This window comes from Ictidomys tridecemlineatus, chromosome 9, assembly GCF_052094955.1.
Source record: "Ictidomys tridecemlineatus isolate mIctTri1 chromosome 9, mIctTri1.hap1, whole genome shotgun sequence".
In the NCBI taxonomy this organism is placed as follows: domain Eukaryota; kingdom Metazoa; phylum Chordata; class Mammalia; order Rodentia; family Sciuridae; genus Ictidomys; species Ictidomys tridecemlineatus.
The window spans coordinates 123,869,117-123,886,566 of record NC_135485.1 but is presented as its reverse complement, the minus strand read 5'-3'; the positions used below and the strand labels follow the sequence as shown (position 1 = coordinate 123,886,566).

General features: G+C 42.8%; 1 protein-coding gene and 1 non-coding gene across 6 annotated transcripts in view; both read right to left on the bottom strand.

The window, feature by feature from the left end:
• Sh3d19 (SH3 domain containing 19) overlaps positions 1–6,825 on the bottom strand; it is a 175,411-nt gene extending 168,586 nt beyond the window's left edge. For 2 of the 5 annotated variants that reach the window (XM_078022037.1, XM_078022038.1), the window contains exon 1: positions 6,455–6,824. In XM_078022037.1, the coding sequence (XP_077878163.1) occupies positions 6,455–6,566 (112 nt within the window). In that variant the 5' untranslated portion in view covers positions 6,567–6,824. Of the gene's footprint in view, positions 1–6,454 lie in introns of all 5 variants that reach the window. The other 3 variants (XM_078022039.1, XM_078022043.1, XM_078022040.1) reach the window with 3 other exon arrangements.
• Positions 6,826–14,610: 7,785 nt separating this feature from the next.
• Positions 14,611–14,730, bottom strand: LOC120892660 (small nucleolar RNA SNORA32). The gene has a single exon (XR_005737443.2). It is a non-coding gene; the product is annotated as a small nucleolar RNA SNORA32 (small nucleolar RNA).
• Positions 14,731–17,450: the final 2,720 nt, after the last annotated feature.

Here is a 17,450-nt window from a genome sequence, read left to right as displayed (position 1 = left end):
AATATGATCTCTACTGAAGGCCTATCACTTTCATACCATTATAAAAGTAAAATATTATTAAGTCAGGGACCATCTGGAAATCATTCCTTCCAGGGTTTATTAGAAACAAATCAAAATTTAAAAAGGAAAGTTGGGGATGTTAGCTCAGTAGTAGGGGTACTACCTGGCACTCAGGAGGCCAAGATCCCTAGCTCTGCCAAACAAACAAACAAAAAACCCTAGCTGGGCGCAGCGGTGCACACCTGTAATCCCAGCGGCTCAGGAGGCCAAGGCAGGAGTATGGTGGGTTCAAAGCCAGCCTCAGCAAGGGTGAGGCACTGAGCAACCCAGTGAGACTCTATCTCTAAATAAAATTCAAAATAGGGCTAGGGATGTGGCTCAGCGGTCTATTTCCACTGGGTTCAATCCTCGACCACACCCCCCCCCACACACAGAAAATTTGTTTAGGATGCATTAGGCCCTCTTATACACCCACCATTCTTCCAGTTGTTTGAGGAAAGGCCCATAATTTTGTGTACCTGCCCACTAAAGAAACAGTATAAGATGTTGTAAGTAAGAAAGAGGTTCTCAAACCTGCTTGAGAATCTGAGGAAAGCTATGGCTATATGTCCCCATGGAAAGTTACAAATTTGGGGGCAACAATAAAAGAGGTAGAGGAAAATATTTTCATGACCTTATAGTAGTAGGAATACCACTCTTAACTGGAAAGGGGAGGTGGGAAGGACACAAATTGTAAGGAAAAAGACTCATAACTTCATCTATATTGAAAAGAGGAAATGTCATGTCAAAAGAAACCATAAAGAAATGTGGGGCTAGAGTTGTGGCTCAGTGGCAGGGTGCTTGACTGGCATGTGAGAGGCCCTGGGTTCAATCCTCGGCACCACATATAAATAAATAAATAAATAAGATCCATTGACAACTAAAAAATATTTTTAAAAAAGAAAATGAAAAAATAAGACAAAGTGTGCAAGATATCTGTGATATACATAATCAACAAAAGTTGAGACTCCTCATTAAATAAAGAATTCTAACAAATCAATAAAAATTAATAGCCAGGCATGGTGGTGTATGCCTATAATCCCAGAGACAGGAAGCTGAGACAAGAGGATCAAAAGTTCAAGACCAGCCTCAGAAATTTAGCAAGGCTCTGTCTCAAAAAACTAAAAAGGGCTGGGGATATAGCTCAGTGGTAAAGTGCCCCTGGGTTCAATCCCTAGTACCCCAGAATAAAATTACACAAAGCATGGTATAGTTATACAATTAAAAAAAAAAAACCAGGGCTAGGTTGTAGCTCAATGATAGAGTACTTGCCTAGCACATGTGAGGTACTGAGTTCAATCCTTGGCACCAATATAAAAATAAGAAAATAGTACTGTATCCATCTGCAACTAAAAACAAAAACAAAACACAACAGAAAAACTTCAGCTACACACAGCAAAATAAATCAGACAATGTTAATGAGAAAAAAAAAAAGACACTCAGTCTGAACCAGTGATGTAAGTATAAACAACCTCATCAGTAGACTTTATCCTCCCTTCTCTTCCTTCTTCCCCGCAAGCTGTGTGGGTAGGGTGACTATAAACCCTGATCTGTCTGAGACGGAGGAATTTCCTGGGATAGGGTTGTTCTGTCTTTTGTTTTTTCAATGCTGGGGCCTCCTGAATGCTAAGCAGCTGCTTTGCCACTGATCAGCACCCACGTCAATTACTGTAGAATTCTGGAAGTCAGAATTCCAAAATGCAACTCCCTAGGCTGCAGTCAGATGTTGGGAGGGCTGTGGTCTTCTGGGGATTCTAGCTTCTCTGAAGTTCTCTGAGAATCTCTTGAATCTTCTGAGATCCTTGGAGAGAAACTATTCCAGGTTCCAGAGGCATCATCTTCTTCCGTGTTCTTCTGTGAGTGGCACTGAGGATGGAACCCAGGGCTAGGCAAGTGCTCACCACTGAGCAACCTCCCCAGTCCTTTTGAAATTTTTTTATTTTTGAAACAGGATCTGGCTAAGCTCCCTCGGCTGGCCTGGAAGTTGTGAACCTCTTCCTCAGCCTCCCAAGCAGCTGGGGTTACAGGTGTACATTACCATGCCTGGCCAGAGACTTCAATTTGAAAACCTAGGACAATCCCCAGAAAAGTGGAAAAAGTTGATTGCCTAACTTCCACTTCCCCCGACCCTCCACTTCTTCCCTTGGCTAATATAAACCAGCACTAATACAGTGCTAACACCAAACTTAAGATAGAGATAAAGAACATTCAATCAATAACACAAAGAAGAAAATCAAGAACAAGTTGATTATAAAGGCCAACCCACATAAATCAATCATACAATCCTTTAAGCTGGGAAAACCCACAATGGGAACTAAGCCCTATGAGCTCATTGGTGGTGATCTCTGTGCTTATCTCATTGTTTTTCAACTGATCTGTTCAAAAGGACAAATTATCTGGAGGAACTATTTTTTTAGGATTTAAGATTCAATGCTGGAGTGTGATTTCTCTTAATTTACAAAGGGTTTACTAAGAGCATTGCCCTTCTGAACCAGCAGCATCAATACCACCAGAGAACATGTTAAAAATAAAAATTCTTGGGCCCCACCCCAAACCAACTGAGTCAGAGACTCTAGGGATGGGGGTCAGCAATCTGTTCATTAGTATACCCACATCCTCTCTACCTTATTTGTGGTTGACGCTCAATGGATTAAAAGACAATACCAAGAATTCAGTACACCCCTCCATCAACAGTAAATATTTCACATGGTACCAGATTCAGGACAGCTTAGCAATAATAGTACATGAAACTCCAGCAATGCTGTACTCTCTGCTCCCCACTTACCTTTCCTATATCTATCTGCTCATGCATTAATTTCATGAATCATGAATTAGTACAGAATTAGCCTTCACTGAACTGACTGACCCTCAACATCTGGCAGTGCTTGCAATTCTGCAAAATTTCAATTGGGATATTTTATTACTTTAAATGCTGGGAAAATAGGGCTGGGGATATGGCTTATGTAGGGTGCAGGCTCAGCATGTACGAGGCCCTGGGACGGAGTATCCCCTGCATCCAAAAAAATAAATAAATGATAAATAAATAAAGCCAGGAAAATGAAACAAATACATCATATTATCACCTTAGATTTAAAAAATAATGACTACCCAAATCCAATTTTCTTAACAGCATTTAAAAAACACTTTATCTCCCAAGGATCCCTACAATGACTGTATGTGATCAGACCCAACCTGGAGCTCTTAGCTGTGGAAACAGACATTTATGCTCTGCTGGGTTAATAAAAATGATGGTCAACTCAAAACAACAACACCAAAAAAAAAACATGGTACTAAAGAATCCATACAGGATGATTCAACTTTGTGAAATTGTAAAATAAGTAAAACTATATTAATTAGGGTGCATATGTCTGAAGCAAAACCATATAAAGGAGATACCAGTCACAATGATTAAAAAATAAAATAAAATATAAGGCTGGGAATGTAACCTGGTCCTGGAGTGCTTGCCTAGCATCCATACAGGCCGGCATTCCATGCCCAGCCCAACAAGAGGGAAAAAAACAGAAAACAGTGATTACTCTGTAGGGGAGGAAAGAGACTGTCTGGGAATGATGGGAGTCTGCTTCCAAGGAACTGATAATATTCTAAATCTTACCACAGCAAAGGTTACAAGTGTTTTTACTTTATAATTTACCAGCTTTATATGCTCTTCCGTATGTGTTTTGCAAAAATAAACACATGCATTTCTACAACCACACATAATTTAGCAGGCTGAGGATGAGTTCATAGGCTCCCTCAAGTTCACATACCCCAGGTCTATGGTATCAAGTTATGTGAGATCAAAGGAAATTTTTAGCTTATAAAGCAATGGGAGAGCTTTGGCACATGCCTATAATCAACTTAGTGAGGCCCTAAGCAATTCAGTGAGGGATGGCGGAGGCTGGGATTGTGGCTAGAGCGCCTAGCACATGTGGGGCCCTGGGTTCGATCCTCAGCACCACATAAAAATAAATAAACAAAATAGAGGTATTGTGTCCAACTACAACTAAAAAAATATTTTTTTTTTTTTAAAAAGGGATGGGGGGGACTGGGGTTGTGGCTCAGCAGTACAGCACTCACCTAGCATGTGCAGGTGCTGGGTTCAATCCTCAGCACCGAATAAAAATAAATAATTAAATAAAGGTATTGTGTCCAACCAGAACTAAAAACAATATATATATCAGTGGTTAAGTGCTCTTGGGTTCAATCTCTGGTACCAAAAGAATAAAAGAAAGCAATGGGAGGCCAGGTGCAGTATTACAGACCTGTAAACCCAGTGATTCCAGAAACTGAGGCAGAAGGATCACAAGTTCAAGGACAGCCTCAGCAACTCAGCAAGTCCATCTCAAAAATAAAACAAGTAAAAAGGGCTGAGTATGTGGCTCAGCAGTTGAGTGCCCCTGGGTTTTATTTTCCATACCACAAAAAAATAAAATAAAGCATTATGGGAGGTGGAAGAAGCTTTGAGAGCAGGAAAAGTGAAAGAAGCAGAGCAAACATTAAGCCTCTGGATCAGTTCAAATTCTTACTTGGAGGAAAGAAACATCTAGCACAGGCATAGTTCACATATGCCCAAGCTTGGTAAGGAATGCAATAGTGTTGAGAAAAGCATGTTAACTAATGAAGGGAGAGAGAAGTACAGTTTGTAAAGAAATGTAAACTATTAAATAATTTATCTCTAAAGAAATAAATCCAAAACTACAAGTTTTATCCACCCCCTACTCCAGAATAATGCTGTCCTCTCAGCCCTCCTGTGAATAAAGGGCATAGAAGTGGTAAGAAAACTGCAAACACCAATATAAGAGAGCAAAAAGTATACAACCTCCTGTCTTAGCAAAACATTATCAAAGAAGCCAGCCTTGGGGAAATTATGGAACTGACAAAAAGTTACAAAAAGGCATTTCCACCAGCCTTGGAATAAATACACACATTGCAACTAAATGATAAACACATATCTGGATGTTTCTAGTTTGAATTCCAATACAGCTCTCCTCCACCTTACAGTTCCTGAAAAGAATGAAGGTTTTGCTAAAGGTAATAGAAATCCAAGATAAGCCTACACTGATGAAATAAGTAATTCAATGGAGGTGCATTTTTGTCGTGTTTTCGTTGTACCCTTAAAGAAATATTTAGTTATATCCAGTAATTACTCATTTATTTCACCAGATTTGGGTTTACACTGAACAAAACTATCGATCATTTTCAAAACAATTGGTGTTCCTGTAGACCATCAAATGCCTTATTTTGATGAAAGGTCCAAGTAAGGGACATAAGGAATTATTGTTAAGTTTCCAAGATTCTCCCCAGGGCATCCAATGGACCACTTCTTCATGTTCTGCTCAAGTTCTTTCCTTTCATCCCATTTCCTACCCTCCATTTTCTCCCACAGGCCCATTGGCTTCTTCAGTTGACCAGTTTCTCTGGCTGGTTAAGGAAGCCACCTTGAGGCGCTTCTCTGCTGGGAGTACACTTCAGACTCCACTTTCCAAAGAGGCTCCCAAGGAATCCTTGTCTGACTCTTTCCCTCCTCTTTCCCTCTTTTCCTCCCTTTCCCTCCCTCCTTTGTAGTCATTCCCCCAAGTTTGCTCTTCCCTCTACTTCTCAGATAACTCTGGTTACCCAGTTGGAACCAAAGACCAAAGAATTTCCTCTTCATTATGTTTGATTGAAAAGCCGCCCCAGGAAGAGGGAAGGGGTGTGGATCCATACTTATTCTCTCTTCCACTTAAGCGCCAAACTACTTGACCCGTGCCGCTTTTGTACACCCCAAAACACAAGTCCATGAAAGAAATTCTAAGCCCAGAGGGGATCCTCTGTCCAAATGAATTGCCTTTAGGAGTGCCACACTCGGATTTCTCTTTACTGCGGGGTGGGTAACTCCAAAGCAGATAACTCCAAAGCAGGTCCTGCAGAAAACTGGAGAGCTCGCGGTGGGGGAGGGTGGGGGCCCGAGGTCCGAAGTTCAAGGGGCACCGCAACAAGACCTGACTCAGAACGAGCACGTGGTCTGACCTCGTAGAGGTGGCGCTGGCGAAGCCCCCGGGAGAGGTCGTGGTCCACCGAGAGGGCCAGACCCAGTGAGTCCTCCTCTGGCCTCTGACTCACCCAGAGATAAGTAATCACTCAGGCCACAAAACGAGCCAGCAGCTCGTGGACTTCGTTGGCACGGAAATTTTGGAGCTTGGGCTCCAAGAGCAGTAGCAGGTAGAGACCGGTTTAAATGTGCCCCGGCTCAGCCCCAGGAGGAGGATGTGGATGGATAGGCCACTCGCCCTCCCTCTCGCGTCCGAGAGTTAAAAGGTGCCGCTCCCACCCAGGCGGGTGAGGGCAGCGCAGCCGTCCGGGACAGGACCCGAGTGGCCCTCGAGCGCCGGTCCCCGCCGTCCAGCCCCGCGCCCCGCGTCCCCGCGTCTCTCACCTGCGGCCGGGTGGCCCGAGAGCGCACGGCCCCGGGCCCGGCGCGGGCCCCCAACCTCGCGGCGCTCGCGCAGCTCTTCCTCCTCGTCCTCCCGCCGCCGGCCCTCAGCCATGGGCGAGACGCGGAGGCGCAGCCGGGGACGGCGGGCGAGCAGCGGCCCCGGCGCCCGGTCCGCTGGCACCGGGTGCCCCTGGCCGGCGCCCTCTGGGCAGGAAAGCGGCCCCCGGAGAGGAGGTGGGGGCGGCGGCTGAGGGAACCGCCACCTCCGCGAACTCCACCTGCAGCCGGAGGGGGAGCTGCCCGGCGCGGGCCGAGCCGAGTTCCCCGCCTCCTCGCCGCACACCGGCGGCCTCCTCCCTCCCTCTCCCACTCTCTTCCCCCTTCCTCTTCCCTTCCCCGCCCCGCGGAGTTCCAGCCGGGATCGGGCGGGCGCGCGCCGAGCCTCGCCCCCTTGGGGAGGGGTTACTGGCCTCTAGGGCCGCCCTCCCGCCGCACGCGGCAAACGCCCCCTCGACCCAAACAGACCCGAGCGGAATACTGAAACGGGCTCGGGAGTTGGGAAGAGGAGGAGGCCTGGCCTCTTCCTGCCCTTCCACAACATTCCGCTGTCAACAGGAAACCCATTTGCTTGACACTGAGACAAAAGGAGGAGGAACTGTCCCGGAGCCGGGGAGATAGGACAGCTGGGAGCTGCTGCTGCACTTCGGGACCAACTTGGCTAGGAGCTGAGCCCAGCGTCGGCGATAGACACTTTTCCTCCTCTCACACTTCAAACTCTGTCTTGCTGAGGTTCAGAGGACTTTTAAGGCAGTGAAAGTACACGTCGTTGTCCTTTTGCCCAAACCCAGAGAATGTACAGAATGAACTACTTTGCCGGACAGATTCAGTTGGTGCAGGCTCATCAGTTGTAACAAAAGTATTCTGTGGATGACGGGGAGGCCATGGGTGTGGGGGCAAGGGAGCTCACACCTCCAGCTCAGTTTTGCACCAAATCTCTAAGATTAAACACAGTGGCAAGCGCCTGGAATTCCAGCGACTCCAGAGGCTGAGGCAGGAGGATTGCAAATTCCAGACCTAGACTAGGCAATTCAGTGAGACCCAGTAGTCAAAAAATCAGAAAGAAAAAAAAATTTAAAAAAATAAAGAAAAAGAAGGAAGGAAGGAAAAGAAAAGGGGGGCGTGGAGATGTAGCTCAGTAGAGCGCCCCTAGATTCAGTCCCCAGTACACATACACACACACCAAAAAAATAAAGCTTTGTGGGTTTATTTATTTATTTTTAAATTGCAGATAGACACAATACTTTTTTTAAAATTTATTTTTATGTAATGCTGAGGATCGAACCCAGTGCTACATGCTAGGAAAGAGCTCTACCACTGAGCTGCAACCCCAGCCCCCCCATAAGTTAATAATTTAAAATAATAATAATAGGGACTGGGGCTGGGGCTCAGCGGTACAGCACTTGCCTAGCACATGTGAGGCTTTGGGTTCGATCCTCAGCACCACATAAAAATAAATAAATAAAGGTATCATGTCCATCTACAACTAAGAATAATAATAATAATATCTCAAGGTTTTCCAGTTAATTGAGGATTAGGAAAAGGCTACAGTCCCTGGAAGGGCAGGAAGAAATGTGTTTAAGGCCTCCAACCAAATATGTAGAGAGATGACCTGGCCAAGTGTCAGGAGTCAGAAGCTCTCATTTGAAGAACTTGGCTTTGGCCCTCTCCCTCCTTGTTTTTAAAGCTGGAAAGAACTGTGTAACAAAAATTAATGTGTGTGCTTAAATAATCCACATCTAAGGTTCTCTGGGCATGCATATGTATACTTGACATAGAGGAATAGATTCTGGAATCTTCACAAAAAGATACCTAAGCAGCAGGAAGAAGCATTGCCTGGACATGAAACCTTAGGAAACTCCTACGTGGGATGAATGGGCCTTTCTCTTCAGCCTCCTGCTCTATTTTTGAAAGACTGTGAGAACTCCCAATGTTCAGCATGTAAGAGACAAAAAGAAAAGGGAAAGAGGGTCACTGGAAACAGAATTGCCTGCCATATCCAAGTGCTGTTCTTTGCCTTCTCAATAGTGGTTGCTGCAGCCTGAGCAAATCTTTCCATTTTTAAGCAACTGAGAACCACAATTGATTTTGAAGAATTGAGGTCAAATCCACAAGATGAAATTTTTTTTTAATTTTTATTTATTTTTTTAAACTTTTTTTTTTTTTTTACTTTTTTAGTTACAGATGGACACAATGTCTTTATTTTGTTTATTTATCTTTATGTGGTGCTAAGGATAGAACCCAGTGTGCCTCACATGTGTGAGGCAAGCACTCTACCACTGAGCCACAACCCCAGTCCCACAAGTTAAAATTTTATCACACTGCATAAACAGTTAAATAAATAGACACCTGGACAATTGGAAATTAAACGGGGGGGGGGGGAGATTATGGATGTTAGTGTTGTTTTAAGTGTTTGGGATTCACTTTAAGTGAAAACATGATCTGTCACTTGACCTTCAAGGATGAGTAATAATGCTGGGCACTGTGACACACACCTGTAATCCCAGCAATATGGGAGGCTGAGAGTTCAAGGCCAGCTTCAGCAACTTAGTTAGACCCGGTCTCAAAATAAAAATAAAAAGAATTGGGGGGACTGGGGTTCTAGCTCAGCGGTAGAATGCTCACCTAGCATGTATGAGGCCCTGGGTTCCATCCTCAGCACCACATAAAATAAATAAAATAATAATAATTGGGGATAAAGTTCAGGTGATCAAGCACCCCTGAGTTGGATCTTCAGTACCAAAAAATAAATAAATAAAATAAAATCTGGGAAATAAAGGAATAATTTGATGGCCCCTATCTTTTTCTTTTTCTTTCTTTCTTTTTTTTTTTTTTTTTTTTGTCAGCCCAGGGGATTAAAACCAGGAGTACTTTACCACTGAAATACATTCCCAGCCCTTTTTAGAAGCTTTTATTTGGAGAGGTGTGTTGCCAAGTGCCCAGGCTGGCCTTGAACTTGCAATCCTCCTGCTTCAACCTCCTGAGGATCTGAGATTAAAGGTGTGTGCCACTGTACTCATCTAGCAACATTTTTTTTAAAAACTCAATTAGTCAAATGGTCAATGAGAACATAAAAAGATGTTCAACTTCATTAATCATTAGGGAAATGTAAATCAAAATCATATGAGCTACAACTTCACACTTACTAGAATGGCTAGAAGAAAAAGACCATAACAAGTGATGATGAAGATGCGGAGAAATTGGAACTCTCATTTATGACTGTGACTGGGGAATTTAAATGGTACAGTCAGTTTGGAACAATTCAGCAGTTCCTCAAAAAGTAAAAGTTATAGTTACTGTGTTATGCAGCAATTCTAATCTAGTTATATATCCAAGAGAAATGAAAATACAAAAAAAAACCTTGTACATGAATGTTTTTGGCATTTTTATAATAGCCAAAAAGTAGATGCAACCAAATATTCATCAATTGGTGGATGGATAAACAAAACGTGGCCTATTCATAAAATGGAGTATTAGTCAGCCATAAAAATGAACTACTGATACATGCACAACATAGGTGAACCCTGAAAACACTGTGCTAAGTGAAAGAGACCAGAGACAAAGGATTCCTATGATGTATGATTCTATTTCTGTCCAGTGTCCAGATTAGGCTAGTTCATAGAGACAGAAAGTAATTAATGGTTGCCAGAAATGGGGGGGTGGGATGATGGCTGTGGGTACAGGGCTTCTTTCCAAGGTGACGAAAATATTCTAAAATCGGAAGTGATGATGGTTGCACAACTTTGTATACTAAGGGATAAATTTTATTTTAAGCTAAATACACTAGAGAATGAATTTCATGGTACGTGAATTGTATTTCAATAAAGCTATTAAAACAAAAAGCATAATAATCAGCTTACTAGAAAACACAAAAGAATAAACCCGGGAAAGGATTGCATTCTGAAGTTTTCATAGAGAAGTAGAAAACCAGGTGGCAGTTACAAGCAATAACAATCAGTCATAGAAAAGAAAACCAAAGGTGTGGCCAGCCAGCAACTAAACAGACATGCCAAAACATCCTTACCCTCCCAAGTGACACAAGAGCCAACCCATAGAAGGGAAATGATAAGAAACTTGGAAGGCTGGGGTTGTGTTGTGGCTCAGTGGTAGAGTGCTTCTTTGCATATGTGAGGCCCTGGGTCCAATTTTCAGCACCACGTACAAAAAAATGAATACAACAAAGGTCCATCAACAACTACAAAATAATTTTAAAAAAGAAAATATATATATATATATATATATATATGAGATATTGAAAAAAAGCCCTTATTATAAATGAAAATATTATATTCTTGGCTTCTCACTTTAGATATATTGACAGAACCTGAAGCAAAATGGTGTATAACAATTTACATAAAAGAGAATATGCTACATAAACATGTACATGATACGGTGTTTGGCAAGAAGAAGCACAATAAATATTTGTTTAATGACTCAAAAAATATAATTTCTTTACTTTTTCCTGCTGAATCACCAGAAGGCATGAATATTAAGTCCTTTAACCTAAATAAAAAGTGACTGTCTGGAATTAAAATGTTACAGCTAATTGGTAGACGTTTATAAAACCATGTGCTCTTTTAGGGCTTAACCTGCAAGATACGACTGTCAGGATTCTGCCTCAAAATACTTTTCTGTGCCGCTAATAATCCAAATAAAAGAAAAAAAAATTTTTAAAAGTATAGCTAAAGACCTCAAAGAAGATAAAATAAGGATGGACAGAGACGTACAGTGGATTTAAAAGTACAGTACGTTCCACATTTTGGTGATTTGGGTGAGGGGAGGTTTGATTCTAGGTCCTTCCATACACTGAGCTACATCCCCATCACTTTTTATTTTTCATTTTGGGACAGGGTCTCCTAAGTTGCCCAGACCTTGAAATTTCAATCCTTCTGCCTCTACCTTCTGGATAGCTAAGGAGTATAAGTGTGTGTGTGTGTGTGTGAGAGAGAGAGAGAGAGAGAGAGACAGTGTGTGTGTGTGTGTGTGTGTGTGTGTGTGTGTGTGTGTGTGTGTTGATACCCGGGTGTCACAAGGGGGCAAAATTGCAACGTATGCAGTCAAGGGGAGAAATAATGTCCACGGGCTTCTGCCCCCTTCAATGCTTTATTCACTCAAATTACCCAATACAATTTCACTCTACAGGTTCTTAATCAAGAAAATGACTATCCTTAATGCTGGGCACTGCAATAGACATAATCAATTCACAGCAAACAATTCTAGATGAATTCTAAGCACTGCAAAACACACTGAATCAGGACAGGCTAATGACAGACATTCCCTCTGCATGTTAAGTTCAAAAGTCTGATCAAAAGTCTGAAGCCTTAGGTTTCAAGTCCACAGATGCACACTCACTCAGACCACGGTGACCAGGTCCGGAACCAAGGCAGGCTTTTCCTGGAGTGGATGACCAGTTGAGGAGAGGGTTGAAGGGAGGAAGCTGTGGCTCTCACCAGGGTCCAGATGAGGCTGTAGAGTTTGAGAGCAGTGAGGATCATGCAGAGGATCAGGAACAATGACAAGTGATGGGATGCCAGGTCCTCATCAGGCTCTCCAGTTTCGGCTGGCTGAATCCCTGGTCATTTGCTCTATTATTTATCCTAAATAAGGGGGCTTTTGACTCCTCTTCCAATCCTTATCAGCTACCACTGGATTTCTCAGTGCATCCTTTACCCTGGGATCAGAAACATCTGGTCTGGTGGTCTCCACCCTGATCTTCTCACCTTTCCCTCTTATCAGGCGAGGACAGCCTCCCAGGGGCTTCACTCTGTTTATCAGGGAGAGGGGAGTAACCAGGTGAGACTACAGGTTTTAAACTGGAGTTTTTAAAATGGAGTTGCTTAGGCTCAGGCCAAAGGCCATCCTCACAAGGGGATTGAACTCAGGGGCACTTGACTACTGAGCCACATCTCCAGCCTTATTTTTGTATTTTATTTAGAGACAAGGTCTCACTGAGTTGCTTAGAACCTCACTTTTACTGAAGTTGACTTTAAACTCTTCATCTTCCTACCTCAGCCTCCCAAACCCGGATCATAGGCTTGCACCACCGTAGGTTTAGTTCTTCCTTCTTTTTCTTCTTCTTCTTCTTTTTTTTTTAAATAAATTTTTAGTTGTTTATAGACCTTTATTTTATTTATTTATATGTGGTGCTGAGAATCGAACTCAGCGCCTCACACATGCCAGGCAAGTGTGCTACCTCTGAGCCCCAGCCCCAGCCCAGGTTTAGTTCTTCATATAATGGAATATTAAGATTTATTAAAATAGTTTGGTGGGTTCATAAGTAGTTATTGTATTGGTCTCCAAATTTTATGAGTATTTTAACGTTTTTATTTGAAAGGTAATGTGTGAGGTTCTGGGTTCAATCCCCAGCACCATAAAAATAAATAAATAAAATTTTAAAAATAAAAATGATAGTACGGACTGATATGCAGCTCTGTGACCACAGAGCCTTTGCCTAGTGTTCATGAGACCCTGGTTTCCAACCCTAGCACTGGAAACAAACAAAAAGGAAGGAAGGAAGGAAGTGGTTTCCTACTCCCATGAAGCTGGCTCGCCTTTGGATTTGTTTTGTCCATTGGAATATGACAGTATGATTTCCACGTCTAGACCTCGAGAGGCCTTGCTTGCTTCAGCTTGTGAACTAGGAAACCTGTCACCACCATTCAAGGAAGCTGAAGTAAGCCTACTAGAAAGGACATTATGTGAAGGAAAGCCATTTGTCCCAGGTGACCCATCTCAACCAGCCTGTGGGCCAGCCAGGTCCCAAACCTGTGAGACAACCCAGACAAGATATGCAGAATGGCGGACCACAGACACCTGAGTACCCAGCTAAGATTCCAACAGATGCCAGCGGCCTGTGAACCCATATAGGGTAAGAAATGCTCTGCATTTTGTCACTGAGGTTCTGGGGCTGTCAGGCCTGTGCTGCTCTGGGATTCTCCAGGAATTGATCGGTGAAATAGAGTTAGGAGTAGAACAAGCTTATCAGAGAAGGGCACCTGAGAAAACATGGAGGGAGACAGTCAAGAGAGCTGTCATGCAGACCTGGAGAGACTCTGTTAGTCCAACAGGAAGCTCTAGAATAGAGAACAGAATTCCACTTTCAGTGCACATTGACCCTTGAATCACCACCTCACCGTCATTTGTTGAGGCTGATTGTAAGCTAAAGCAGACATTTGTACCTAGGCAGTGAGGTTTTCTTATAAATCAATATTCCCCCCCCCCCATTCCGGCAATCATATCCAGTGCCTATGCACACTCAGCACACAATGCCATATTACTGAGTTACAACCCGGCCCGCGACACCTTTGTATAAGGAATTTCACATGCTGTTATTTCCTGCCCTTGCCCATCAAGGATCCTGTCTTAAAATAAGTTCAGTTTACTTAAATCTGAAGTCAAGATTTATTTTCAAGAGAGCCCTTTTTAAAAGAACCAATGCGAAATCCGAATTCATTCATAACAATAACCTACAAGTAAAGACATGATCAGGCTGTAATCAAGAATGAGTTCTGGAACCAGCATACCTCAGCTAGCTCCCCTATATACAAATTGACTTGTTGTTAGCAACCTGGAAAGGTTACTACGTGGATTAGCAAAGCCTATTTGAAAGGTTCCAGAGCTCTGGGCATGTGCTGTGGTGAGAATTTGAAATGTGGCTGTTTGTAAAATTTCATTGCCAATGAGAAAAATCAGAAAGTATTACAAAATCTCATGTGGCTTGCACTATATTTCTTTGGGGAGAGGATGGTGAGGGATAGCGGGTGTTGAATCCAGGCCTTGCCTATGCTAGGCAAGTGCTCTACCACTGAGTTTTATCCCCAGACCTTTTATTTTATTTATTGCAGTACTGGCAACTGAACCCAGGAGTGCTCTACCACTTAGCTGCATCCCCAGCCCTTTTTTATTTTTTATTTTCAGACAAGATCTCACTAAGTTGCTGAGGCTGGCCTTGAACCTTTGATTCTCCTGACTTAGCCTCCAGAATTGCTGGGATTGCAGGAGTGCACCACTACACCCAGCTTCTGCTCTGTATTTCCACTGAACAGTGCTCATGTGAGTAATGGAAATAAAACCAGAAATGGCTTCATAAAGAGTTAATAAATTGTCCCCAATAGGCTGATTGTTAGAAAGTCAGCAGTTAGAAAACCTAGTGGGAAATTTTGTATGGTCATATGCACAGCAAAGGAGAGACTGCAACCTACAAACCTGGGTAATGACCCTGCAAGACTTTGTAAAGAGAGTGAGTGGCACGTCTCTGACAGAGATAGTTAATCTGATGAACTGTGGGCAGGAGTATTCCTTCACCAAACAAATCCACCTCTGCCTGTGTCTCCAGAGAGCATCTCAGATTAACCTCTTGCCTTCAGCTTCTACCTCTGTGAGTCTTTGTGGCTCACCATGGCAGGACTCAAACCCTTACCCTTGGGTTTTTGTAGTCCTGTGTATCATACCCTTCTAAGGCTGGGGTCACTTCGCTTGTCTACTCACAGTTATGATTGATCAAGGGAGAACCAAAAAACACCCAAACAAGTCATCTTGAGTTCCATTCTTATGCCCCCTGTCACCATTTCGTAAAATCAGCCCTACTAGGGCTGGGGCTAGGGCTCAATGGTAGAACGCTCACCTAGTATGTGTGAGGCCCTGAGTTGGATCCTCAGCACCACATAAAAATAACTAAATAAAATAAAGTTATTATTATTTTTTTAATTGATGAATGAAGTTCAGGTGGCCAAACACCCCAGAGTTGGATCCTCAGTATCAAAAAAAAAACTGGGAAAGAGGAATAATTTGGTGTCGCCTGTGTTTTTCTTTGTCCTTCTTTCCTTCCTTCCTTCCTTTCTTTCTTTCTTTTTTTTTTTTTATGGTCAGCCCAGGGGATTAAAACCAGGAGTACTCTACCACTGAAGTACATTCCCAGCCCTTTTTAAAAACTTTTATTTGGAGAAGAGTATTGCCAAGTGCCCAGGCTGGCCTTGAACTTGCAATCCTCCTGCCTCAGCCTCCTGAGGATCTGAGATTAAAGGTGTGTGCCACTGTCCTCATCCAGCAATAATTTTTTTTTTAAATTCAATTAGTCCAATTTCAAAACTGGCATTCTCCAAAGCAAATATATGCAAATGGTCAATAAGAACATAAAAAGATGTTCAACTTCATTAATCATTAGGGAAATATAAATCGAAATCACATGAGCTACCACTTCACACCTACTAGAATGGCTAAAAGAAAAAGACCATAACAAGTGATGATGAAGATGCGGAGAAATTGGAACTCTCATTTAAGACTGTGACTGGGGAATGTAAAATGGTACAGTCAGTTTGGAACAATTCAGTAGTTCCTCAAAAAGTAGAAAATTAGAGTTACTGTATTATGCAGCAATTCTAATTCTAGTTATATATCCAAGAGAAATGAAAACACACAAAAAAATGTGGGGTTTTTTGTACATGAATGTTTGTAGTAGCATTATACATAATAGCCAAAAAGTAGATGCAACCAAATATTCATCAATTGGTGGATAGATAAACAAAATGTGGCCTATTCATAAAATGGAGTATTATTCAGCCATAAAAATGAACTACTGATACATGCACAACATAGGTGAACCCTGAAAACACTGTGCTAAGTGAAAGAGACCAGAGACAAAGGATTCCTATGATGTGTGATTCTGTTTCTGCTCAATGCCCAGATTGGGCTAGTTCATAGAGACAGAAAGTAATTAATGGTTGCCAGAAATGGGGGGACAGGATGATGGCTATGGGTACAGAGTTTCTTTCTAGGATGACGAAAATATTCTAAAATCGGAAGTGATGATGGTTGCACAACTTTGTATACTAAGGGATAAATTTTATTTTAAGCTAAATACACTAGAGAATGAATTTCATGGTACGTGAATTGTATTTCAATAAAGCTGTTAAAACAAAAAGCATAATCAGCTTATCAGAAAACACAAAAGAATAAACCAGGGAAAGGACTGCACTCTGAAGCTTTCATAGTGAAGTAGAAAACCAGGTGGCAGTTACAAGCAATAACAATCAGTCATAGGAAAGAAAACCAAAGGTGTGGCCAGCCAGCAACTAAACAGACATGCCAAAACATCCTTACCCTCCCGAGTGACACAAGAGCCAACCCATAGAAGGGAAATGATAAGAAACTTGGAATGAAAATTTAGAGACAAAGGGTAGAATGAGATTCACCTGCAAAACTTTAAGGTATTAAGGGGGGGGGGAAGGTATTGTGTCCATCTACAACTAAAAAATATAATTTAAAAAAATCAGCCTTACTCCCCCTGTTCATCAGGTTAGTTATCCCTGCCAAGACGGTTGTCTTTTCACTGTCTGGTTCCTGGCCATAAGGAATTCAGATGCCCAGATGGCACCACAGTTTGTAATTCAGCTGGATCCTTGCTGTGTCCTCTGGGAAAGTGTGCCTCTGTTGACAACAGAACTGCTAACCTCATAGGGCCCAGGAAGCAAAAAGTCCCTGTTGGGTCACTGAGAAACATGTTAAGTACAGCCACTACTGCTCCCACCACCCTGTATTCCCAGATCCATGTCTTCTGATTGGAGACGTAGTGCCACGTACAGGTCAGCTTTTCATAGCTGTGACAAAATACCTGACCAGAACAATTTAGAGGAGGAAAGATATATTTGGGCTCATGGTTTCTGAGGTCTCAGTCCATTTTTGGCTGGCTCCATTGCCCTGGGCCTGAGGCAAGGGAGGACATCATGGCGGAAGGGAATGGAGGAGGAAAGCGGCTCAGCTCCTGGCAAAAGACAGGGGTGAGGTAGGGGTGGGGTGGGGGTGCGGGAGGGGGGGCAGTGGGGGGGTGGCTGGGAGAAATAAACCGGTCCAGGGCTCAACCCCAGTGATCTACTTTCTCCAACTAGATCCCACCTCCAAGTTGTCCATTAAACTCTAAATGGATTAATCCACTGATCTCTGA